This window comes from Pelodiscus sinensis, chromosome 19 (genome assembly GCF_049634645.1).
Source record: "Pelodiscus sinensis isolate JC-2024 chromosome 19, ASM4963464v1, whole genome shotgun sequence".
Lineage (NCBI taxonomy): Eukaryota > Metazoa > Chordata > Testudines > Trionychidae > Pelodiscus > Pelodiscus sinensis.
Window position 1 is genome coordinate 16,373,436 of NC_134729.1, and position 25,906 is coordinate 16,399,341.

The 25,906-nt window shown below is 61.7% G+C and overlaps 1 protein-coding gene across 1 annotated transcript; it reads left to right on the plus strand.

Moving 5' to 3' along the window:
• Positions 1-8,273: 8,273 nt before the first annotated feature.
• Positions 8,274-24,751, plus strand: WDR18 (WD repeat domain 18). The gene is made up of 10 exons (XM_075902641.1): positions 8,274-8,507; positions 9,700-9,810; positions 13,360-13,493; positions 15,409-15,550; positions 16,382-16,525; positions 17,351-17,415; positions 17,521-17,645; positions 18,534-18,700; positions 23,163-23,231; positions 23,633-24,751. Exons 1-10 carry the CDS (start codon positions 8,301-8,303, stop codon positions 23,762-23,764), a joined length of 1,296 nt encoding a protein of 431 aa, XP_075758756.1. The 5' UTR covers positions 8,274-8,300; the 3' UTR covers positions 23,765-24,751.
• The last annotated feature ends 1,155 nt before the right edge of the window (positions 24,752-25,906 follow it).

Below are 25,906 nucleotides of genomic sequence, written 5' to 3' on the forward strand. Positions count from 1 at the left end.
CCGAGCGCTCCTGCTGTTCTAGCTGTTGAACATCTGCCCCCCTCCCCCCGATACCACCCCGGGCGTTTGGTGCTCGCGTTGCCGCTGGGCAATGGCCTTGGGGGCTGGCGCACCGCGGTGGAGCGGATCAGTGTGGTGTGTCTTAGCCGGTGCGCGGAGCTGTGTGTGTGTTTAATCCCCATGGTGAGACCCCGCGTCTCTCTCCGAACACGTGCCCCTGGCTCGGCTGCAGCTGCCCTGCCGGAGATTAGAGGCAGCGCGTGGTCCCCCTGGGTTGCCTTCAGCTTGTTTTCCTTTGTGATCTGACAGCGCGTTGTGTGTGGTCAGGTTCGCTGCAGGGGCCGGAGCCAAAGTCCATTTCAGTTTCCACGGGCTTCTGTGGCCCCCTTGCTGCTCGACCTCCCTTCCTAGAGGTGGGTCTTCGGGAAACAGCAGAGCCCTGGACAACCCGCCTGCTGCTTCCAGTTCATTGAAACTGACGAGCTCTCCAGCTGCTTGAATGGTCCTTCAACGTGCGTGTGGGGAACCAGCCGTCACTCGCACTGGGCAGAGCTAGCCAGGCCAGGAGACCCACCTCCCGTCTAGGTGGGACTGGGATGGTGAGCCCGGGGTTTTGTCATCTCGGGGTGGGGGTGGGAACATGGGAGCCGTAACCCTTCTCTAGGCCACGTGGGTTGACAGCCGAGCGACTGTAGCCGTGAGGAACGTGGCCACGGCAGCTCCTGAAGCAGGGTCACTTTGCAAACCGACGGGCCTGCGTCCGCACTCACGGGGCGGCTCCGCTTTACCGCCCCCGCCTCTCCGGGGAGGCAGGAGCCACAGAGCGGCTGGAACATGGTGCCCAGGGATGCTGGAACGTGGTGCCGTTAACCCAGTTCCAGGTGAGAAGCTGCCTCCCTCGCTCTCTGGCTCCACGCCCAGAGAGGTGCTGTCTGCAGCGGAGTGGGGGGGGGTGTCCCCTTTCCCGGCCTTGGCCCTGCGAGCGGACTCCTCTCTCTTCCCCTCGACAAGGCCAGGGACCGCCCTGTGGGGCACAGGGCCATGGTGGGGCTTGGTGGATGTGTCAACTTCAGTGCACTTGGCGTCTGCTTGTGCCAGGGCTGCCGCTGGTCTCCAGGGCGTCCTGGAGGAGGAAGCCGACCCGGGCTGCGGGTCAAAAGCAGCTTTGTGACGCCGGTTCCGCCAAGTGGGGCGCCGCGCTGGCCAGCCAGGGATCCCCGATCCTGCTGGAACCAGCCCGGCTCTGCTCTGTCCCTCCCCCGCTCGCGGCCTCCTTGCTCGGCTGCACGCCAGCTGTGCGCTCCCGGTGCTCCCTCGCTGCCTGTGGGCCGCACACGGGCCAGTACCCCCCAGCACACAGCAGAGCCTGGCTTGGCTGTGCCTTTATTTCCCGGGCTCCTGCGATCAGGAGGCTCTGCCTCCCCTGGGCTTCTCAGGAGGCTGAAGGCATCCAGGCCTCCGGGCGAATCCAGCTAGACGTGCTCCACGTGGCCGCTCGTCGCTCAAGTGCCCCTGTGAGACTCCAGCCTGACTCGAGCCAGGCAGCTGTGCTGCTCACAGAGCACTCGCCGTGGGCTCGGTTAGCCACTCTGTGACTGTGCCTTCCGGAGCACCCGGCTGCGAACCGGGGCCCCGTCCCGGTGACGCCGAGCCAGCCAGACTCATGTGCCTTTGCCCAGCCGGCGGCACGGTGACAGTCAGCTCGCTGCCCGGCCCCGTCGCCTGCCTGCCCGGAGCCGGGGGGCGGATCTCCAAGGGGCGCCCTTCGGGATGCTCCTCCAGGGTGCATCTCGCTCGGCCGCTGCTTGGGGAGACTGTGGGAGCCAGGGCCTAGGGGAGCAGAGCGAGGCCTAGCAGGCCGCTGGCGATGCGAGCTCCGGCCCGGAGAAAGCTGGGCCTCTTTGCAGAGGACCAGCCCTTGTCTGAGCGGGATACATGGTGCTGTCTCCCTGGATTTCTCCGGGGAGGCTGGAGCATCTAACACCTGGTGGGAGGGGGGCATTGGGTCCAAATCCCCTGAAGTCAGCAGATCGGCTCCTGCTCGTTTCGGGGGGCTCCGGAGGCTCCCAGGCCCCTCGGGCCCCTCCGGCACTCAGCAAGTCACCGGCCTTGGTCCCTTTGCTGCGTTCCTGCCCTGCCAGGCCCCCGTGCTCTCCCTTTCCTCACTGCCTCTGGCTCCGGGAGGCTCCTGGGCTGCTGCCCCCAGAACCGCCTTTGCGTGGACTCTGGCCTGCCTGAAAGGGGAAGCGGTGCTCAGCCCAGGGAGAGGGGCTGGCTGGTCCCGGTGGGGCTGCTGCCCTGCACGTCCTGGGCCTCAGGGAGGTGCGCAGCCGAATCGGGCTGGGTGTGTTCGCTGGCATCCGAAGTCCCAGGGCGATGGCTCCTGGGCGGCTCTGAACAACTCCAGCCCCATGCCCGGCACCGATTCCTAGACTCCCCTCTGCATGGAATTGACCCTGCCTGCCGGGACCAGCCCGTGGCTCCCCTGCCGCCCACGCTCGGTTTGCAACTCCGGCGAGATCAAAGAGCGTGAAACCCTCGCTCGGCAGCGAGACAGACGAAGGGGATTCCCCTCTCCCGCCTCCGCGGTGCCGAAACCTGCCGCGAATGCCTCCTCGGCGCAGGCCGCACCCCTGACGGCTCCGGCACGGCAGGGCCTGTGGCTGCTCTCCGCTTGGTGGGATGCAGGGCTGGGGCGCGGCGCTTTGCCGGGCTCGGAAGGAAGACATTGCTCGCCTTGTGCGAGCAGCCTTAGCAAGCAGGGTGGGAGAATGTCGGTATCAGTTGTGTAGCTCGTGTGTGTATCGCGCAAACCCGACCACGCAGCCCGTGGGGTAACGCGTTTCTTCTGCGCTCTCGACGTGAGAGCGGGACTGGCACTCAGGGGAAGACGGCCTGCTGTCTGGTTCAGGTTGCACTGTGGACAGGGCGGGCAGGGCGCGATTTGCTTGCTGTGTCATTTGTTTTTAGTTCCAGTTGTTTGCGGGGGGGCGGGGGGGACGTGAATCCTTCGCCCTGGTTTTTCATCCAGGAGAAACTTGCCTTAAAGTTGCCCGGCGGGGGGTGACCTGGGTTTCTCCCCATGCTGCCTGCAGGAGAGGCAGCTTCGCTAGCGGCGCATCCGGCTTTTCTCTGGCCCCTTCTCGCCGCTTGCACCGTGGCGGCAAAGACACCTGGACCCGAGCGTTACTGAGATCTTGGCTTCAGAAGGGGTGAGGGCGTCTTCCTGGGCCTGCTGCCGTGGGAGATCCAGCCAGGCACCTCCAGATTCCACCCAGCCAGTGTCTGGAAAGGCTCCTAGCCTGCACCCCCTCTCCGGTGGGAAGGCAGCTTTCGGGGAGAGGGCATGCCTCTCTGCTGCACCTCTGGGCTGCCGCAACTCTCCAGCTGGCCGGAGGGATGGACGCAGGAGCTGGAGGTGCCTACAGCAGCCGGCAAGCACAGAGCACCTCCGGGCCGGGAGAGGGGGCTCTCTCCTCCCCAGAGCCGTTCCCCCCCCTTATCTCTTGACACTATCGTGGCCCCCAAACCTCCACTCGCTTCTGAAGCTCTGGCTAAGACGATGCGACCAGGCCTTGCAAGTGCTGCTGTACAGGAGTGTCTGACCACTTCCAAAAGAGAAACCCTGCAGGGCCGTGCAGAGCTCTCGGGGGCTGGGCTTGTGCTGGGGGGGTGTGTGTTGAGATTTTAGTAGATTTCTGCATTTGTACAGTCCCTGGTTTTACTCCGCCCCCGCTCCACTCATTTTCGGTTGGGTTTTTTATTTTTTTGGCGGGGGGGAGCATATTACATTCAGCTTTTTTCCTTTGTGCATATCGATTTAAAAAAAAATCAGTTTCTCTGGGGGTTTGAAAGGCAGAAGGAATGAACACAGCTGCCGAGGCAATTACACAGCACGCGTATCTTAACTCAGGTAAAAAAAAAAAAAAAAAAAACACAAAAAAAGAATAAAAACCACATTCTACCTCTGATAGCAGCGGGCCTCGGACTGCCTGTCCTGGGACTCCCGTGGTGAAATATTTCAGTCTTGCAGACATTCAGGTATTAAAACTTTGTGATTATTAAATAAAATAAATAAAATAAAAACACTGAAAGTTTACATTTTATAATAACATTATTATACAGATTGTATTTAAACTTCAGAATATTTAAGACAATTGTAACCCTGTAAAGTTGATGAAATATTAAAAACAAAAACAAAAATCTGACTTTTAAGATCGGCTTCTGATTTCTTTATTGCGTTGCCGGGTCTCTCTCCACAGGGTCCCTCAGCAACGTTGCCGCTAATCTTTTCCACCTGTGTGCAGAATAATTTTTTAATGTGCACCGAGGCATATGCAGATGTGTACCACCACTCGAAACACAGGCTGCCGGCTGTGGGCGCTCTGCTAATCAGCACCTGAATCTCTCCTGGGGAGCTGTACCAGTGCATAGCTTACAGGGAAATCTGTCTCAATATTTGATGAAACCTTGTAGAGAGCAAGGTTGCCTCTGGGTGATTTAGGTGTATTACGGTAACGCCTAACAGCCCAACTGATCTGTGCTGGGCCCCATCGACTATTAGGTGTATTACAGCAGCACCTGATAGCTTCCATCAGGAACGAGGATGCACTAAGGCCCACACAAAGACAGAACAAAGTGCCTGTCCCTGACCCCAAGAGCTTCAGCACAAAGCCAGAGCCAACAGCTGGCTACAGCCAGTGGGTACATTGGAACTGTGCTGGGCAGCGTGGCCTAGCAGTTGGATCTCTTTCCAACAGGCACACCATGGGCTTGATTCAGAAATACATGAGCACAGCTCCATGACCATCGGCGGCTCACAGCATCTCTGAGCTCTTGCGGTGTTTGGGGAGCTGCAGAGGGTCTCCTGACCCCCCAGCTGCTCTGTGAGAACTTCCACTTCTGATTACACCCCCCTTCCTCCCGGGGTGCCTCGCCCTGCTGGCTGTGTGGCGGAGGTTCAGAAACCCTGCCCGCCGGGTAATATTTCAGCTCCTCATGGTCTGGCAGGCGGATTTTGGAACGCCGGGGTCTGACGATGCTGCAGAGGAGACGGGGGGTCAGCAGACTGCAGGTGGCTGCCCTGGGACGGCTCCCCCCTTGGGTGGCTGCTGGGGCCTCAGTCCAGGGAAGAGCTAAGGCACCACAGTGCTTAGGAGCAGATGGGACTCGGACGGATGCTGCTTGGGTTGCTTCCCCTCCCCAGCAGCCCCCCCACTCCTCTGGTCTGTGTCCTTCCCCTCCCACAGCAGCACCCACCGACGCGGTGCTGGGAAGGCCCCCCGGGAAAGTGGTTCCCTGCAGTTGGGGGGTTGGAAGGAGCTGACGTAGGCGGGATTCCAGGAGCCAGGAAGCAAGAGCAAGACCTGCCCCGTGGTGGCCATAGAGCCAGGAAGCCACATGTTGCTGAGCCAATCCGGACCCATCTGCTGGGCTCTGTCTCGCAAGCCTCTCTCCTCTGCCTCCCCCTTTCTCTGGGCACATTAGCGTGGCCCCTTCTCTGGCTTTGCCAGCAGGCATGGAGCAGGGCTGGGGCACGGAGCACACCGAAAGCTGCACCTGTTAGCCGAGGCTCTCAAACAGTCCCCCTCCAACTTTTTCTGCCCACGTGCGGAATACATTTTGTTATATGCACCGAGGCATGTGTGGATGGGCACCACCAGAAGAAACATGCTGCCAGCTGTGGGCGCTCTGCTAATTAGCTGGGCAACATTTGAATCTCTCCTAGGTGGCCACCCACGTGCTCAGCTTGCAGGGAACACCTCAAAGGGCAGCCAAGTCCTGGACTGGTTTCATGTTACACGGGCAGGGAAGGGGCGGAGGCCCAGAGAGGCAAGGAGACCGGAGGCAAAGGCATTTTGCCCGGCAGTCCTGGCTCCCAGTTCCCTGCTGTAGCCAGTGGCCTGTGCTCTGAGCTGGGAATAGATCCCCGCAGTCCTGGCTCCCAGTTCCCTGCCGTAGCCAGTGGCCTGCGCTCCCAGAGCTGGGAATAGATCCACGCAGTCCTGGCTCCCAGTTCCCTGCCGTAACCAGTGGCCTGCGCTCGGAGCTGGGAATAGATCCCCGCAGTCTTGGCTCCCAGTTCCCTGCCGTAACCAGTGGCCTGCGCTCGGAGCTGGGAATAGATCCCCGCAGTCCTGGCTCCCAGTTCCCTGCCGTAGCCAGTGGCCTGCGCTCCCAGAGCTGGGAATAGATCCCCACAGTCCTGGCTCCCAGTTCCCTGCTGTAGCCAGTGGCCTGCGCTCCCAGAGCTGGGAATAGATCCCCACAGTCCTGGCTCCCAGTTCCCTGCTGTAGCCAGTGGCCTGCGCTCCCAGAGCTGGGAATAGATCCCCGCAGTCTTGGCTCCCAGTTTATTGCTCTAATAGCTGCTCGTGCTGCCTCCTCCGTGCCATAGCCTCACCTTTCCTTTCCCAGCCCTGATCTCAATGGGGACCAGTCCAGCTGGGGTGCTGGGGGTCCCCAGAAATCTCTGACTTAGAGCCTGCCTGCAAGGCCTTGGCAGATGCTGCAGGGGGCAGGACTGACTGAGGAAGGCAAGGAGCTGCATGACACTACAGAAATGTGCGCGCACACACCCGCACGCACACCCACACGCACACACACAACATGCTCCCTGTGTCCGTGCGGGGCAGACAGGGCCTTGCCCTCCGAGTCGCCGCTGAAAGCCCGGTCTGCTGCAAAGATCACCGAGTTGTGCGAGACTTTGACGCTCCCACAGCAGATTCCATTTGGCTTAGTGCCCTTAAGGCCCTGACCAAAATTTCCCCTGCGCGCTGTGCTGGGAGCCACCGCAGCTCGTGCTCCACCCCAGACCTGGCTGCATTTCTGCAGGGGCTGGATAGGTATGGCAGCAAACTCTCTGCTGCTAGGGGCAGGCTGCCTTTACAGGACTTGTAAGATCGCGGTTTGTAAAGTGTTTTGAACAGGACCCTGACCAAGGAGGGGAGCCCTTTGTCTGAATCCGCAAGCGAAACCTGATCCCCATGAGTGCTGGAACCATTAAGGGATGTTCACACTCTTTCCTGTCCAGTAATTTCCACAACCGGCCGCTCTTCATTCCAGGTAAAGGGCACTTGCATCTTCATAGGATTTAGCTACGGGGTCTGCCTGAGCCAGCGACCTTTGACCTGCGAAACAAGGCAATGGGCGGTAGCCAATAAATCCTGGTGCCTGCAGGATAAAAGGGGGAGGAAGATTGATTGGCGGGGAGGGTGGATGCAACATTAGCCTCAGTGCAGGCAAACCGGCATAGGAATTCACGAGATAAACAGGGGTCCCAGGGTCTCCTTTGTCACAGCAGCAAGCGAGTGACCCCCCACGGGGCTGCAGGGCTCAGTGCGGCATCGTCCCAGCCGGACCCTGAACGGCAGCACCCTGGTAGCCAGAAGTTCCGTTAATCAGCCTGGACTTGGTCTTTGCCAGGCCAAGGGGCATTGAGCAAGTCGAATTCTGTCCCCTGGAGCAAGGCACCCCCAGTGCTGGGCTGTGCACCCCTGGCCCCCCTTCCTGCAGCAGGGGGAGGGGGGCTGCTAGGGCAGAGGATTTCAAACTTCTTTCCTTGCAACCCAGTTGAAGAAAATTGTTGGGGCCGCGACCCACCGTAACGCTCTTTTCACTAGAGCGAGGGCTATGGGGTGCAGAGGAGTGGGCTCCACCTGGGCACAGGCTCTGGAGTGGGGCAGGATGAGGGGTTAGGCGTATACGCGGGGGTGCCAGACTGGGGGGAGGAAGCACTGGGCTGGGGGCAGGCCCCCTCTGGGGTGGGGCGGAGGTGAGGGGTTTGCAAGTCTCCCTGGCCTGGCAGCAGATCTGGCTCCCAGGCAGAGGCGCCCCCATGGGCCCAGCCCCCAGAGCCGATGCAGCGCCCGGACCCCCAACCAGCCTCGCCAAGGAGCTGGACCAGCCGCTTCCAGGGCGCAGCAGGGCCAGGGACCCCCCTTGCAGCCAGGAACACCCCCCCTTGCAGCCAGGGACCCCCCTACAGCCAGAGACCCCCCCTGCAGCCAGGGACACCCCCCTGCAGCCAGGGACCCCCCTTGCAGCCAGGGACCCCCCCTGCAGCCAGGGACACCCCCCCCCCTGCAGCCAGGGACCCCCCCTTACACTGCCCCGCCCCCGCCGGGGGGTCACGGCGCCAGGCCCTGATGCGCGCGGTGGGCGAGCAGCGCCCCCTGGCGCCCCACTGGCGCGCTGAGCCCTGGCGCCCGGCAGGCGGCGCCCGCGCGCGGGTCTCCCCTCCGGCCCCGGCCCCGGCCGCGCCTGCTTAGCTTCCGGGGCGGGGCGGCGCGCGGCGCAAGATGGCGGCGCCCGCGGAGGTGGCGCTGGTGGCGGACGCGGCCGGGCCCTGGGGCTGCGCCGTGTGGGAGCTGCGCTCGGGCTGCGCCCTGCCCGGGTACCGCGGCGGCAACAGCGGCGCGCGCGGCCTGGCGCTGCTGGGCGCGGGGCACCTGCTGGGCGCGCAGCTCGGCAAGGCCTACGTCAGCGTGTGGGAGCTGCAGCGCAAGGTGCCCCGCCCCCGGCCCTAGCCCCGCCCCCCGGGGCCCTCGGACCCCGCCCCCGGGCCCTCAGAGCCCCGCCCCCGGGCCCTCGGACCCGCCCCCGGCCTTAGCCCCGCCCCCGGGGCCCTCGGACCCCGCCCCCGGCCTTAGCCCCGCCCCCGGGGCCCTCGGACCCCGCCCCCGGGCCCTCGGACCCGCCCCCGGCCTTAGCCCCGCCCCCGGGGCCCTCGGACCCCGCCCCCGGGCCCTCAGAGCCCCGCCCCCGGGACCCTCAGAGCCCCGCCCCCGGGCCCTCGGACCCCGCCCCCCAGGACCCCTCAGAGCCCCGCCCCCGGGGCCTTAGCCCCGCCCCCGGGCCCCTCGGACCCCGCCCCCCAGGACCCCTCAGAGCCCCGGGCCCTCGGCCCCGCCCCCCCAGGACCCCTCAGAGCCCCACCCTCCGGGAGCCTCCTGACCCCACCCCCCGGCCCCCGCAGAGCCCCACCTCCCTTGGCCCCACCCCCCAGGACTCCTCAGCCCCGCCCCCCAGAAGCTCCCAGATCCGGCCCCCCGTGATCCCTCAGAGCCCCGCCCCCCCAGGACTCCCCTCAGCCCCACCCCTCCAGGACCCCAGACCCCTTTATCCCCTCCCCCTGGAGCCCCCCAGAGCCCCCCCAGGATTCCCCTCAGCCGAAGCCCTTGGGAACCCCCCATTGCCCCCTGAGGCTTCCATCATCCCCATGCCCGTTACCCCCTCAGAACTCCCCCATCGTCCCCGGGACCTCCCTCAGCCCAGCTCTCATTGCCCCCTGGGTTACCCCCTCAGATACCCACCCTCCATTACCTCCCCAGGACCCCCTCAGCCCTTCCCCATTGACCTCCCCCCAACCCAGACCCATCAGGCCCCTCAGAATCCCACCTGGGACCCCATCCCCCCCCCCGAAGCCCCTCTCAGAGTCCCGCCTTCATCTCCTCCCCCCAGGCCTCCTTCTCTGCCCTGCCCCCATTGCCCTCTTGGGACGCTCCCGCCCCCATTGATCCTCACTCCCATCAGGCCCCTCAGAGCCCTGCCCACGTCAGCCCCCCCAATCTACAACTGGGACTGGAATTGAACCTGGGTCCTCATTCCTCTGCCCAGTTCCCTCACGAATCCAGCCCTAAGTGACTTTTTGCCTCCTCACTGAATGCCCCTGTTCCCGTCCATTCTTTGTGCTTCTAGGACCAACTCCAGCAGAAGATCATCTGCCCTGGGGTGGTGACCTGCCTGACAGCGTCCCCCAATGGTCTCTACATCCTGGCAGGCATTGCGGAGAGCATCTATCTGTGGGAGGTGAGATATCCGAGGGCTACATGGAAACAGTTGTGTAGGCGGCTGAGTTAAAAATGAGGCTACATGTCAGGAAAAGGCTGACACCCTTAGGCTACTGGGGAAAATACAGTGTACTTGCTGTGATGAGTGTGACTGCACAGTTTCCATCTTTCACGTCTGTCGTGTGGTTCGATTTATTTTAGATCCAAGGGAAACCAGGACGTTCCAGGGAGACTTAACCACTTTCTTATTTCTTGCAAGCTTTAAGCAGTTACGTTTAAGCAGTTTACGTTTTACAGGCCTTAAAAACAATGACTATAATATTTAAACCTTAAATACTATAAATTCTAAAGCAATTAATACAGCACAAAGCAATGCAAAAGCAATTAATATAAGAGCTACTATAATACACTAATTAAGCCTAGGTCACTTACACTTCACCCGTATGCCACCTACAGTACCAGGCAGGAGGGTCGTGGTCCCGTCGGAACACCATGCACTGGGGTCTCTGGTGTGAAGGGCCTATTTACTTCTAGTTACAATGAGCGGGACCTTTGGGTCTGTTCTGCTCCCTCCCTCCCATCAATTCCTCTTACTAAGCCTATTTTATAGCAAAACGAGACTTGGTCGTTCTAATAATATTTACCAGTTGATCACGTAGTGTGTAAGAGACCTAAAATGCCCAATGCCCTATTTGGGATACATCAGGATGTTCCAAAAACAATGAGCGTAGTTAACAGTTTTATGGCTGCATCTGTAATTTGTGCTGATCAGAAATAGAAGCACCAGTGCAAGGTTGCTTGTTGTGTGTTCTTGACGTGGTCTCTCCTATGATGCTTAATCTGCATTGTTATGCAAAACATTCCTGCCTCTCAAAGCTTCTCCCTCCCAAACCTTGCCTGCGTGCTTATGTGCACCAGACTTGACAGGCCTGGGTTTTTCTTGTTAGAGATCCGCACTGTGTTTATTGCCAAGCCAGGGCCGTGCAGGCCCCCTAACAATGACCCATAGGAGCAAGGACTGTTGATCGAGCGAACGCGGAGCACGGCGGCACTTAACCAAAGAGCCAGCAAAGAGCCCTCTCTTTATTATGTACATGGTGGCTTCTGGTTGCTTCCTGTTCGGGAACTGAACTTTGCTGGGGCAGAGTGAACCCAAGCTGAGCTCTTGTTTGCCTTTCATCCAAAACACTTTATTCCAAAACTCCACAGCGCTCCTTTGTGAGCTAAGAGGTTCTTGCCCAAGGTAATCCCATGACCAGGGTCCTACCCCATTCGTGGCCATGAAAACCACGTCATGGACCGGGAAATCCAGTCTCCACCTGTGAAATCCGGCCTTCTGTGTACTTTGACCCTATACTATACAGATTGCATGGGGAGGCCGGAGTTTCTCAGACTGCAGGGCCCGACCCAAAAGGGGCTTGTAGGGAGGTTGTACCATTATTTCAGGGCGATTGCCTATTGCCGCCCTTACTTATGCACTGGCGCCGAGCAACCGCAGGGCAGCCGCTGTTGGCCATCTGCAGGCAGTATCCTACCTGTAGCAGTACAGCAGCAGTGAGCACACTATGCTACCTTGCTTCTGCACTACTGTCTGCAGAGCTGGACAGCCCGAGCGTGGTGGCTGCTGGCTGAGGGCCCCGCTCTGCAGGCAGTAGTGGAGAAGGGTGGCCATCCTGTACCATCCCCTCCTGCCTTCTGTGCTGCTGCTGGCAGTGATTCGGCCTCCAGAGCTGGGCTCCTGGCCAGCAGTGGCTTCTCTCCATCTGCCCAGCTCTGCAGGCTGCGCTGTTGCCAGCAGCAGAGCAGAAGTAAGGGTAGCAGAGCCACACCCCACTCTTCCTGTTAAGTCAGGACCCCTACAGTTACAACACTGACATTTCAGATTTGCATATCTGAAATCACGCAGTTTATGATTTTACAGATCTTGTGACCGTGAAATTTACCAAAATGGGCTGTGAATTTGGAAGGGCCCTACCCATGAAGCAGTGATAGGGTCTTTGGTAAATGCCAGGAAGCCTAGCTCCTGCAGTAACCGCTAGGCCGTGCTCTGCCTCCAAAGGCCCCGTTTGCATTAGCTCAGGAAACACTGAACTGACATACCTAGTGCCGAGGGTCTGATTTGAACAACCGAGGCACGTTTGTCCTATGGAACTGGGGCCCAGTCCAAATGCAGGGACGTCCCATTGCTCTGGGCACCCGTAATTACACGGTATCTGTGCTCTCTGATTGGCGGAGGCCTTGTTAGGTCCGTTCCAAATAATATAGGAGAAATTCATCTTTTCTGGCTTGAGCTTAGGAAACCACCTTTGTGCAGCTACAAGAAATTGCCACGAGAGGGCAGGGCTGCCTGTCTGGCAGGCCCTTTGCTTTCGGGCATGTGGTTGCAGCCTGAAGGAGAGGGTGAGAGAAGTCGTCACTTACTGATAGCGGTTGTGTGGGTAGATGCTCCCCCCTCCGTCTCCCCGGCTGCTCCAGCAGCTTGGCCTTGTGTTGAAGGGAGCAAGGGGCCCTGCCCAGCAGCCCGAGGTGAGAGGACGCTGGATCCTATCTCTGGGAAGCGCTTAGTTTCTGCGTAGTGTTTGGAGGAGAGTTTAGGAGTGGGTAGCAGAGGCTCCGACCATCCGCAGTACCTGTGCTTGTCCCCTTGGAGAGGGGCGCCCGTTCCGTCCTCGCGCTCTCACTGGAGGCTACCCAAAGTGGTTGGTAGAAGGCGGTGTGCAGAGCCACAGCCTAAAGGGAAATCGCAGTCCTTGTGATCACGCCGACAAACTGAGCGTTGACAGGATAAGCTGGCCCAAGAGTCCGCACTCCTGGGTTTTATTCCCAGCTCTGCCACTGACTTGCTGGATGACCTTGGCATAGACGGTCTCGTTGTGCCTCTGTTTCCCCACTGGCACAACGAGGGTCGTGCTGCCTGCCTGCCTGCCGTAGGAGCTCTGAGAAGTTCTTCGGGGCCTGAAGGGATGAGAGTTGCAGGGCTTGTTAGTGGCACTCAGGCGGGGTAAGAGATGTGCTGAGTATTTCCTGGGGCAAATCAAAAAGCCGTGACTTGGGCCCAGGGCTAAACTGCCAAGTGTCTGCCCATAAAGCTCTCGGTCCCGGGGCATGGTCCTGAGCCTCGCTATTTGAGCAGCTGTGGGTATCGGATTGTCACCAGGGGACAAGAAAAATCCTTCCGAGTGCTGGGTGCACAGAGCTCTGTGAAAGACGCCGGGAGCTGCTCCCTGCCCGGCCGTCTCTGCTACACGCTGCCCTTCTCAAGCAGCACTCCCAAGACACTCTGCCTCACGAGCCCCTCCCCCCCCAGTGGATAGGAGACTGTCGATGGAGAAACTGAGGCACGGGGAGTGGGTTGGTTGGTTGGTGGGTTTTTTTTGAGGCCACACTGAATCAGAAGCCAGGGTCTGGTGCCTTACCAGTGAGTCCATCTGTTCTCCAGCTCATCCTGGCTTGGCTTGTGTCTATGCCCCGGGGGGCCCTCGCGAGGCCCTTCCACACTGCTGCGAGGCTGGGAAGGGAGAAGTGGTCATCTAGGGGCTTTCACGGGTTCCCTTTCTCTCGTTTCCAGGTCTCCAGCGGGAACCTCCTCGCCATCCTGAACCGCCACTACCAGGACCTCACGTGCCTGTGCTTCACTGACGACAGCAGCCACTTCCTCTCGGGGGCCAAGGACTGCCTGGTCCTGGTGTGGAACCTTTACAGGTAGCGGCATCTTCCACCCCTAGTGGGGAGAGATTCTCCCCGCCCGAGGTGCTGTGTAGCCAGAGCAGTGACTGGGGTGCTCCCATGTCTGGCCGGGGCTGTTCCCCTTCTCCGCGTGGGGCGCCCCCACCTGTTCCAATGGCTAGAGGGCGAGAAGCAGGCAGTGAAACGCCCAGCCCCGTTAGCGGGGGCAGAGCACCTTGGTGGGTGTGTTTCCTGTGCACAAGGCCACTGCTGGGGTCAGTTAAAGGGCCCTTCGCAAGGGGCACGTGCCAGACACGCTCTGTGTGTGTGTGAGAGAGAGAGATTAACGTGGAGCTGTGTGCATGTCGGAGCCGGGCAGGGATGTGGGGGATTAACGTGTAGCCGTGTGCATGTCGGAGCCGGGCAGGGACACTGGGGATTAACGTGTAGCCGTGTGCACGTCGGAGCCGGGCAGGGACGCTGGGGATTAACGTGTAGCCGTGTGCACGTCGGAGCCGGGCAGGGACGCTGGTGATTAACGTGTAGCCGTGTGCACGTCGGAGCCGGGCAGGGACGCTGGTGATTAACGTGTAGCCGTGTGCACGTGGGAGCCAGGCAGGGACGCGGGGGATTAACGTGTAGCTGTGTGCATGTCGGAGCCGGGCAGGGACGCTGGGGATTAACGTGGAGCTGTGTGCATGTCGGAGCCGGGCAGGGACACTGGGGATTAACGTGTAGCCGTGTGCACGTTGGAGCCGGGCAGGGACGCGGGGGATTAACGTGTAGCTGTGTGCACGTCGGAGCCGGGCAGGGACGCTGGTGATTAACGTGGAGCCGTGTGCATGTCGGAGCCGGGCAGAGATGTGGGGGATTAACGTGGAGCCGTGTGCACGTCGGAGCCGGGCAGGGACGCTGGGGATTAATGTGTAGCCGTGTGCATGTCGGAGCCGGGCAGGGACGCTGGGGATTAATGTGTAGCCGTGTGCACGTCGGAGCCGGGCAGGGATGTGGGGGATTAACGTGGAGCCGTGTGCACGTCGGAGCCGGGCAGGGACGCTGGGGATTAACGTGCAGCCGTGTGCACGTGGGAGCCGGGCAGGGATGCTGGGGATTAACGTGCAGCCGTGTGCACGTGGGAGCCGGGCAGGGATGCTGGGGATTAACGTGCAGCCGTGTGCACGTCGGAGCCGGGCAGGGACGCTGGGGATTAACGTGCAGCCGTGTGCACGTCGGAGCCGGGCAGGGATGCTGGGGATTAACGTGGAGCCGTGTGCACGTCGGAGCCGGGCAGGGACGCTGGGGATTAACGTGCAGCCGTGTGCACGTGGGAGCCGGGCAGGCACTGGGCTCTCAGCAGCTGTGCCTCCCTTTCCCTTAGTGCTGACCCCAGGGAGGGGAGGGCGGGATTGGACGGGAGGGAGGGAGCAGTTACCTGTGGCTCGTGCTGCGCCGAGATCCAGGAAACCAGACCGGCTGCTGTCCCTGAGTGTCCTCCCCTGACCCCGTCCAGGGCACGTGGCAAACTGCGCCTGGACCCTGCTGCGGCTGCTTTTGTGGGGCCCGGCCCGGAGCGGCTTGGGGCTGGCTGGGCGAGGGGGGAGGGGAAGGAGGTTGCGGTGGAGTGTGCTAGCAGGATGCCAGCCTTGCCGTTGGCTCGGGGCGCCTGCCCGCTGACAGCTCCACGAAGCGGCACAAGCAGGAGGCCGCGGCGGAGACGTTTCAGTGCCCGGGGCCGGGGCCACTCGCACGCCCTGATCTCGGAGCCCTTGCTCCAGGCTCCTCCCTTCCTTTGGCGGAATCAAAGAGCATCTCGCCAGGGCCGAGCCCCCACGCCGACACGCTCCCTTCCCAGCTCCCACGCGCAGCCCCCGGGGCCCCGGCAGCCGCGTCTGCTCTCCTCTCGCAGCCTCCCCACTGCATTAACCCCCCTGCTCTGTTCTTCCCCGTGCAGCACGCTGCAGGCGGAGCACCCCCAGATCCCCGAGCCTCGCCACGTGTGGTCCCGACACAGCCTCCCCATAACAGACCTGTGCTGCGGCTTCGGCGGCCCCCTGGCCCGAGCCGCCAGCGCCTCCCTGGACCAGACGGTGAAGGTAAGGGCGGGGGCGGGGAGCGCCGTGGTCCCGGTCACGTGGCTTCTGCGCTGCTGGCCCGGTGAACGGTGCCCTGGAGGGGTCAGGATCCATCCTGTCTCCCGCCCGCAGTCAGCGCCGGTTCCTGGCGCGCTCGCCGGTGACTCAGCCCTGCCAGTGCTTAATGGGGCTTCTCCTCCCCACGTTGGCAGCTCTTCTGTCACCTCGAGCCGATGTCCCCGTGTGCTTGGCAGCTTCCCTGCTGTCCGGGGGGGGGCCTGCTTGGAGCCCTCCGCGTCCTACCCGGCTGGCAACCTCCATCCGGCGGAGGCGGGCAGCTGCAGCGGGGGTGCTAAAATATTCCAGGGGTCCCCGGGAGAGGAAGCTGCCGCAGGACATGGTCCCTGTTTTACAGGCGGGGAGGCAGAGCAGTTCAGGGGCTCGGCCAGTCGTGTAGGGAGGCCACAGTACAACTGGGGCGCGCCGCCTTTTGGTCTCACCACTAGGCAACACTCTCCCTCTTGTAAGGGGAGACTGGAAAGCAGCCAGGAAGGGGAGCTCTGGAGTGTAGAGAAAAGGGGGCTTGGTCTGCTCGGACGACTCCCTTGGCGGAAGAAGGGAGGCGGACGGGCGCAGCGCAGGTGCCTACGTAACCGTCCTGCGGCTGGTTCACATCTGCTCTCTTGGGGCAGCCTCTTGCTTTGTGACCTTGGGCCTCAGTTTCCCCACCTCTAGCCTGGGGCGATGCTGCTGCTCCTTCCCAGGCAGGCGAAGGACTGCGAGGGGGAGGGGAGTCGCTAGGGAAGGACAGCGGGTTCTGCCGTTAACCCCGTCGTCTCTGCCCCCGCCCAGCTCTGGGAAATCTCCTCGGGCGAGCTCCTGCTCTCCGTGCTCTTCGACGTGGGCATCATGGCGGTGACCCTTGACCTGGCCGAGTATCACATGTTCTGCGGCGGCATGGACGGCTCCATCTTCCAGGTCGACCTCTGTGCCTGGGTGAGTGTTCCGGGAGGGGCAGGCGTCCTGTGAGGGGGTGCGAGCCGGACCCCGGCAGCCCTGCGCAGGGGCGGAGCTGACAGGAGCCGGCTGCTTTCCTCGTCTGCTCCCCTGGGGCTGGCCGCCCCCAGTCCCGCCTGGCTCGTAGCGTGCGGGTGCCCCCAGTGGGGAGGGGGCGTCTGGTCGGAGCGTGGGGGGCGGGGCCGCGGGGCCCGGTCTGTGGTCGCCGAGCGCCCGGGCAGGCTGCAGCGGTGGAATTGCTGGTTGAGGCCCCCTGGGCTCCTGAGCGGCCAGAGGGACCTCGCTGGCTGCGGACAGGAGGGGGGGGGGTCCTGGAATCGTTTGCAAGTCTGAGTCCCCCTCCCCGCTCTAAATCTCGAGAGCCGGAGCAGCCGGACGGGGTGTCTCCCGCAAGGGGGTCGCGACGCCTGAGATGCCCCTTCCAGGGTGGCTCTCCGGGGCTGGGCTCGTGGCCCGAGCAGGGGCCGTTACATGTCCCCACTGCCCAGAAGAGCACGTCCCTTCGCCTCCAGCCTGCGAGGCTGAGAACTCGGATTCAGGGGAGCAGAGGCCTGGGGGCTCAGGCTGCTCCATCTCCCCTGCTCGGCCCCCCGTCCGCACTGGCCCCAGGCCGTGACCCTGGGCCATGCTGCACAGGCACGACGCGACTGCAGCACCCCCGGGCCAGACATGAGTTGGGGCTCAGACCTGGAGGGGCTCGCGTCCAGCTCGGCCGCCCTCTGTAGGACCTGCTCTCCCCTGCTCTCCCCTTGCTGGGGAGGGAGGCAGCTCACCCTCTGAATTCTCCTTCCTTGGCTCCCGCAGCCTGTTCAGAGAGACCGGGCCTTCCAGTCGGAGCGGGAGAACGGGAAGATCTTCAAGGGGCACAGGTCAGTCTCCACCAATCGCTGACCCTTTCCTGACCTCCAGACCAGTCCCCGCATCCCCGCTGCCTCCCCGTAACCCAGCGCCGGCGGCTGTCCCTCTGTCCGCAGGAACCAGGTGACCTGTCTGTCCGTCTCCACGGACGGCAGCCTGCTGCTCTCCGGCTCGCACGACGAGACCGTCCGGCTGTGGGACATCCAGAGCAAGCAGTGCCTGCGGACGATGAATCACAAAGGTGGGGCCGGCTCCGGCGCCCCGCCCAGCCCAGCCCACCCGGCCAGCGAACGGCTCCGGCCAGCCTGCGCCTGGGGCAGGTTCCCCCCGTGTGTGACAGTCTGAGCCGAGCCCTCCCCTTCCCCTCGTGCTGGGGGGGGCAGCTTAGCCCCCTCATCCCCAGCGACTTGGCCACTGGACGGGGGGCCCCAGCTGCTCAGTGATGCCGCGGCGCTCCGGGGTGCTGCTCGCCGCTGCTCTGGCGAATGCTCAGAATGCAGCCGGGCAGAACTGGGGGCCCCTGAGCTGGGCTGAACCTGGGGGCGCGGATCCAGCCGGCTGAGGCCCACATGCCCAAGTGGGGGTGTAGCGAGCAGTCAGCTACCCCATAAGCCTGGCCTTCTCGGGCAGTCACGTCTACCCCCTGGGTGGCCACCCAAGCGCTCAGCCTACTGCCCCCCATCACTGCACGTCCTGTCGCGCCAGCTGAAGCAGGAGCGTCCCCAGGCACGTTCAGCCTCCTTTCACCGAGCTAAAGCTCCCTGCCCCAGGACTGCTTGGGGCCAGACTGGGGCCCCTCCTCCCCCGCTCTCTGATCTCCCAAAGCAGCCGACCTCAGCACGTTGCGCTGCCCCCAGCGGGCCCTGCTGAGTCCTGCGTCTGGCGCCTTGGCCCCGGGTTTGATCAGCTGCATGGCCGGGAACCCAGGAGCCCCGGCTGCTCCGAGGCTCCGCTCCCTGCCCGAGCCAGGACCAGAACCCAGGGGCCCTGAGCCCTGCTCCTGGTGCCGAACACAGGGTCCCGCTGTGTCCCAGAGCTAGGAATAGGACCCAGGAGTCCTGCTGCTGCCCTGCCCTTCCCAAGCACGTTGGCACCATGGGAATTTCCCCGGCTCTTGCTTTTCCCCCAGGCCCAGTTACAAATGCCTTCATTGTGATGGCCCCAGCCAGCATGTGTAACCCGGACAGCAAGCCCAGCGTGCCGCTGCCCAAGTTCAGCAAACACCTGCACGGGACGGAGAGCGGCGAGGAGCCAGGATCCGAGGGGGTGACGGTGCGTCTCGGCCTCCACCAGCAGGTAGGGTCCGTCCCGCCCCGGCCTGGGGGCTCTTCCAGCTCCAGCGGAGCAGCTGGCTGATCCCTGCCGAGCTGATTCCTGGCCCAGCCACCCCTTTGGAGAGGAAGCGGGGGGGGACCTGGCGGGCGCTTAGCGTCCTCCTGTAATGGCCTGAGAGCCCAGCCGCACCTGGGCCTGCCCGTTGACAAGTCGACTGAAAGAGCAGCTAGAACGAGAGGGCCTGGGAGTCGACTTCGGGGTCTCTGGCTCTGGGGGGGCAGTGAGCTCTAGTGGTTAGAGCTCAGGCTGCGACGTGGCGGTTATCTGGCTCATCGTGCAGTCCGGACAATTTGTGTCGCCTACACGCTTAGTCGACAACGGGGCCTCTTGCAGAGCCGCGGCGGCAGCCGGCTGGAGCTGGGACTGAGCAGTCCTGGCTCGCCCGGACTCCGCATTGTAAACGCGGCAGGAGCCGCCGGGCAGCGTCCCGGACTGGCATAAGCGGGATCCAGAAGCGCTTGCCTGTGGCCAGCCAGGGCCAGCGTGAACAAGGGCTTCTTGGCAGCAGCAGCCCGTCCACAGGGGGATCCAGCTTCCCACTGGGACCCCTGCGGACAGAGGCTGCTGCCAGAGCGACTCCCCTATCTCCCCCCGTTGCCTCTGATGGGGGGGCAGGCGGCACCAGCTCCTGTTTCTCCCCCCTCTTGCTGCCTCTCATACAGAGGCAGCAGGGAGAGGGGGAGAGCAGTAGCTGCTACTCGTTTCTATCCCTTGTTAGAGCAGGGGGTGGCGGACGTGGGGTCTGTGCCCAGAGCTGTTGGGACGTCTTTGCTGCACCTGGCAGCCTGTCCCAGGAAGAAGCTCCGCCGCTCTCGTGGACCTGCCCCCAGCCTGTCCCTTCTGGTGCGGAGCGAGCCCCGGCTGCCCTCCTCCCATGCAGACCGGGCAGTGACCTAGTTAGGCGGGACCCTGTGGAAGCTCTTCACAGGCTGCTTTGGGCTTCGCTGTCTTGAGCAGCCTGTATCTCTGCAGATGTTGGCTCCTCGCTGTTCCCCCCTCTCCAGATCACTGACGGAGGCTGAATAGGGCTGGTCCCAGGCCTGACTCCCGGGGCACACGACGAGTTCTCTCCGCTCGGACAGCTCGCCATTGATTCCTGCCCACGAACGGGCCTTCCCGCCTACCCGTGGCAGCTCGCTTTGCTTGGGGGCCTTGGGCGAGGGACCTTGGCAGAGGCTTTCTGGAGATCTAAGCGCACTAGGTCCCTGGCTCCCCCGTGTCCGCATGCTCGTTGGGCCCTCCCCCGTCAAAGAACTCTAGACTAGTGAGCCGTGATTTCCCTTTACAGAGACCACGTGACTCCCCCCAACAAACGGCCTTCGTCCCCGTGGCCGACTCTCTTCTTTACTGGAGTTTCAGCCATTGAGCCCGGCCCTGCCCTTAGACTTCCCGGATGTAATTGCCGGGGTCCCGCGAGAGAGAAGGGGAGTCGGTCGGCGAGCTGCCCGTCGCCGGGTCCAGACGCCCATTGGAAGGCAGGCGACACGTCCACTCAGGAGTTCCGCTCTTTCCCAGTTGAGTTCTTGCTGAACTCTTGGGAGCTGCTGCCTGGTCCCGCGACTCGTTCAGTCCATGGGTGTGCTCCAAAACCTCCTCAGTCTGGGACAGGGCCCCCCATGCGTCACCTACAAGGAACGGCTCAGGGTTGGGAATCTCCCTCGCGGCCTCAGCCGGGAAGACAGATGCAGAGAATTCATGTAGTTTCTCTGCAGTGAGCCTATCGTCTGAGTGCTCCTTTGGCACCTCCATCATCCAGGGCCCTGCCAGGCAGGGAGCTGGGCTCCTGCTTCTGAGGCACTTAAAACCATTTTGCTATTACTTTTGGAGGGTTTGGCTAGCTGCTCGTCAAACTCCTTTTGGGCTTTTCTTGTTATACTAGCCAATTAGCCCATAAAATGGGATTTTCGGGTCTCTCCTCCACGTCCTGTTCCCTTTCTATCTCGGTCTTCTCTCCTGAGCCACCCGTCTCTCGCTCTCTCCCCCCTCCTCCTACTGCCTCCCCCTTGCTCTCTCTCAGCCCTCCTCTGCCTCCTGCCTCTCGTTCTCTCTTCTCCTCCTCCTCCTGCATGGGGAGCGCAGACCCCAAATGGCTGCTTGCACCACTTGCTTCTGTGCGGCAGCCCAGCCGAGCGCCACAGCGGGAGGGAACAGCGCCCCCCCAGAGGGAACAGCGCCCCCCCCCAGAGGGAACAGCGCCCCCCAGAGGGAACAGCCAGCGTTTCAGCGTTACAGAGTCTCAGACATTGGGCTACTCTAGATCTGATTTTGACACTTCATTTGACAGTTTATGCTCCTTTCGGTTTCCCTCATTAGGTTTTGACTCCCACTCACTGAGCAATGCCTTTTTCTTTCTCTCTGCTTCTTTTCTTTGGCTGTAAAGCCCCAATGGCACTTTTTTGGTTCCCTTACTGTATTTTTTTTTTAAATCTGGGGTATACGTTTAAGTTGAGCCTCTATTATGGTGTCCTTGAAAAGTTTCCATGCAGCTTGCAGGGATGTCAGCTTGGAGGATTGGGCCACTAGAAATCTCATGAGATTCAACAAAGACAAGTGTAGAGTCCTGCACTTGGGACGGAAGAATCCCAAGCATAGTTACAGGCTGGGGACCAACCAGTTAAGTAGTAGTTCTGCAGAAAAGGACCTGGGGGTTACAGTGGATGAGAAGCTAGATATGAGTCAACAGTGTGCCCTTGTAGCCAAGAAGGCTAATGGCATATTAGGATGCATTAAGAGGAGCATTGCCAGCAGATCCAGAGATGTCATTATCCCCCTTTATTCGGCTTTGGTGAGGCCACATCTGGAGTACTGTGTCCAGTTCTGGGCCCCCCACTACAAAAAGGATGCGGACGCATTGGAGAGGGTCCAGCGGAGGGCAACCAAAATGATTAGGGGTCTGGAGCATATGACCTACGAGGAGAGGCTGAGGGACTTGGGTCTGTTTAGTCTGCAGAAGCGAAGAGTGAGGGGGGACTTGATAGCAGCCTTCAACTTCCTGAAGGGAGGTTCCAAAGAGGATGGAGAGAGGCTGTTCTCAGTAGTGACAGATGGCAGAACAAGGAGCAATGGTCTCAAGTTGTGGTGGGAGAGGTCCAGATTGGATATTAGGAAAAACTATTTTACTAGGAGGGTAGTGAAGCATTGGAATGGGTTACCTAGGGAAGTAGTGGAGTCTCCATCCCTAGAGGTGTTTAAGTCTCGGCTTGACAAAGCCCTGGCCGGGTTGATTTAGATGGGATTGGTCCTGCCTAGTGCGGAGGGCTGGACTTGACGACCTTCTGAGGTCTCTTCCAGTTCTGATTCCATGATAAGGGGATGGTTGGATGAAATAACATGATCTTGGTAACTAATTGACCATTCATTTCCAGTTGGAAATAGGTCAATGGAGGGATGATAGGAGTTGCTATAGGGAACTTTCTGGGTGTCTGGCTGGTGAGTCTTGCCCACATGCTCAGGGTTTAGCTGATCGCCATATTTGGGGTCAGGAAGGAATTTTCCTCCAGGGTAGATTGGCAGAGGCCCTGGAGGTTTTTCGCCTTCCTCTGTAGCATTGGGCACAGATCACAGCTGAAGGACTCTCTGCATGTTGGGGCCTTCAAAGTATTGGAAGGCTTCAATATCTGAGACATAGGTGAGAGGATTATTCTAAGAGGGGTGGGCGAGATTCTGTGGCCTGCACTGTGCAGGGGGTCAGACTAGATGATCATAATGGTCCCTTCTGACCTTAAAGTCTATGAGTCTAAGTCTATGAGTCCCTGTGCCGTTTAATTTCTGTTTCACTAACTTCCTCGTCTGTGTCCGTCCCCTGTCTGAAATGAAATGCCCACGCTGTCGGGCTGCTGAGGGGTTTTTCCCACCACAGAGATGTTACATTTAATTGCACTCTGGTCACTGTTTCCAAGCGGTCCAGCTATAGTCACCTCTTGGACCAGATCCTGTGCTCCACTTAGGAATGAATCAAAAATAGCTTCTCGTGGGCTCCAGAACCAGCTGCTCCAAGGAGCAGTCGTTTAAGGTGTCAAGACACTTTGTGCTTCCCGTCCCGAGGTGACGTGTGCCCAGTCGATACTGGGATAGTTGAAATCCCCCACTGGGATCGCGTTTGTATTTTTACAGCCTCGCTAATCTGCCTGAGCATTTCACAGTCACTTCCCCATCCAGGTCAGGTGGTCGGTGATAGATCCCAACGGCCATCTCCGCGCTATCAGAGCAGGGAACCGCTCTCCATCGCGATTCTGCTGGTTCATTTAAGGTTTTTCCTTCCTTTGATGCGCCGAGGAAAGCTCTCCCCGTGTTGCTGAGCCGGGGCCGGCACGGTGCTGGGAGGTTCCCGGGGCGCCAGTGTCCTGCAGGGGGCTTTGGGGGCGGTAAGACAGTGGGGTCGTGAGATGCGCCTGCCTGACCCCTGCAGCGTGTTTCCTTGCAGGGAGCCGGGGAGAGCTACTTGGAAAAGGCCGAGCGGTTGTACTCGCAGATGTGCTCGACGAGGGAAAAGGTGAGTCCCACGCACGGGCCCCAGCAGGCCTGGGGTGGCTGGGACTGGGGCTTGGCGAGGGCTGGCATCGGAGGGTGAGGTATTAAATGGGGGACCCCTCCTTCCAGCTTCGCCAGGCACACGGGCTTCCTGCGGGGTCCCCTGGAAGCAGGGTGGTCCCTAAGGTGTTAAACACCCTCCAAACTTAGGAACCCTCTGAGGCCAGGATTTGGGGGTGACTAGCGGAATTGGGGGTGTTTGGGGCAGGGAACACGGGATGAGGGGATAGAAAATAAGAGGTTTGGGGAGGGGGCCCTGTCTCGGGAGACCCTGGTTACCCTGTCCTGCTGGTTCCCCCCCCATCGGGCCTGGTGAGTCGAGACTCCTGCTCCAAGCCCCCTCTCCCCTCCCCCCCCCCGCAGAACCTGATGGGAGACCAGGAGCAGCTGAAGATCCAAGTGACGGAGTTGGAGGACGAAGTCAGCACCCTCCGGAAGATCAATAAGAACCTCTTTGACTTCTCTGCCCGCATCATCACCAAGTCGGCCAAGTGAGCCCCCCGGCGCGCCTCCGCCCGGCCCTGTGGTGTGCTCAGCCGTGCGGCAAGCCCAGGGGCTTGGGGCTCGTGGACGCAGGAGGCAGGCAGCCCACGTGGCCATGGGATCGCCGGGGAAATGCACCGCACCTGGAGAGCAAAGGGGCAGCAGCGTGTCCCTGCCGGCATCCACACGCACGCTCAGACCAGCACGTGGGGGCAGGACGGCACGTGCCACCAGACGTGCATGGTCCGTGCTGTCACGTGGCCGTTTTCACGTCGGCGTGAGCCGGGGGCTCGGCTGAGGGTGAGCAGGAGGTCGGCTTGGACTGCCGAGAATGGAGACCCTAAGGGGAGCTGTGGGGAGAGGGGAGGCAGGAGACAGACACAAGGACACGGCCCTTCTCTTCCCCCCACACCCCTTCTCCTCCTCGGCTGCGGCGCGAGACAGGCTGGCGAGGAGCCTGAGATGATGCCGCGTCTCTCTCCCTTCCCCTGCCCCGAGAAGACACGCTGGCCCCCTTCCCCCCCCGGATCCTCTGCGCTGAACTGCTTGGCTGAGGGGTGGGCTCAGAATCCCCCATTGGCACCAAATCTGGGAGGGAAAATCAGAGCCCAGGCCAACGGGATGCCCATGCCTGTGACAAGCCCCGATTTCCCCTCCTGCCACCTGTTCCGCTGGCTCGGTTTGTGCGCAGGGGGGCTGGGCGTAGCCACAGCCGCCTCCTCTCTGTTCAGTAAGGGAGGTGCTGGGGGAGGGGTATTTCAGGGGGTGAGGTTAACCCTTTGTGGGAAGGGCGTTGGGTGCCAGATCCCGTTGCCCCCGTCAGCTGCTGAGTCAGGTTGGTTCCCAGCTGGGAGGTTTGTTTCTGATCCTCATTCTGGCTCCAGTTCCTTTGTTCTCAGGCAGTTTTCTTGGGAACTCGCCTCCGGACTCAGTCTCCGTGTGTGTCCCGTACGGTGGCATTCTGCTCTGTTTTTTACATAAAGATGGTTTTTATAGCGAGACGCGCTTTGGCTCTTCGGTCCTGCAGCGCTACCTAGCCGGGGATCTCAGAGCACCCTGTGAATTGAGTGAGCCTCAGAACAACCCACTCCCCAGTGGGTCAGGTGTAGGATGATCCCCGTTTCACACATGGGGAAACTGAGGCACAGCAATAACTTGCCCTCGGTCGCTCCGCCCCTCAGCTCCAGGGCTGCTGGCTGCTCTCCCGTGGGGCTTGGCTGGTGAGCCCGGCGAGGGCTCCTTGCCTTGCTGCAGAGGCTCTGCAGTGCCAGGAGCTGGCTGGCTGCGGCGCGTTGGGGCCAGCAGTGCGGCTCAGGCGAGGCTCAACACCACGGTGAGGGGCACCAGCCAACGCTCTGCGGGAATCGCTGGCCTGGGCCGAACCTCCCTGGCCAAGTGGGGGGGTGGCCCCTACAGCGAGGTCACTGAGCTAGAGCCAGGAAGCAATGGGAGATGGGGGGCAGGGAGCTCAGCCCCACCCGGCTCCCTGCAGTGGGGCCCGAGCCAGACGCCGGTGCCTTTGATTTAGAGGGTGGTTAAGTGCCCGGGGCTGGGCCAAGCACCCGGCTCGTGCCAGCTCATGCTCTTACTTTAATAAGGGACTCTTCCCCCCCCCCCCCCCCGTTAACAGGCTGCGACAGCCCAGCCGAGGCTCCAGCCGCCAGCTGCCCTGAGTGCCGGAGGCCTCCCCTGGTCGGAGCCCAGCCAGGCCCAGGAGCCGGCCATCGCGGGCCTGGGGGACCAGGCTCCTCCCTGATCCCCGTGCCCACGGTGCGAACATGGGGTCACCTGGGGAGCTGGCAGGAACCCTTCCCAGCCCCGCTGTGCTCAGTCCAGGGCCCAAAGCCCGGGGCATATTCCCCGTCCCCTCCCCTCTCCCAGCAGAAACCAGCCTCTGCCCCGGCCTCTCCCGCCCAGCGTCCCTTCCCAGGGGGTCGGCTTCAACCCAGAACAACAAGAGGCTAAAGTCCATCTCGGCCTGGTCTCCTCCCCACCCTGCTCAGCTCGGTCCTGTGAGGTTGGTTGGCAGGAACCTTGGTGCTTTAGGTTGGTAGCGGGGGGGCTGTCCCTGGTCATGCCTCTGATGCCCCCTTCCTGCCACTGCCCCGTCCTGCTGGGCAGATCCTCTGCTCTCCTCCAGAGACGCTGCAGCGT

Coding starts and splice junctions, on each gene's coding strand:
- WDR18 (XM_075902641.1), top strand. CDS start 8,301: ATGGCGGCGCCCGCGGAGGTGGCGCTGGTGGCGGACGCGGCCGGGCCC. Junction 8,508..9,699: donor TGTGGGAGCTGCAGCGCAAG/GTGCCCCGCCCC, acceptor TTGTGCTTCTAG/GACCAACTCCAGCAGAAGAT. Junction 15,551..16,381: donor CCCTGGACCAGACGGTGAAG/GTAAGGGCGGGG, acceptor GCCCCCGCCCAG/CTCTGGGAAATCTCCTCGGG.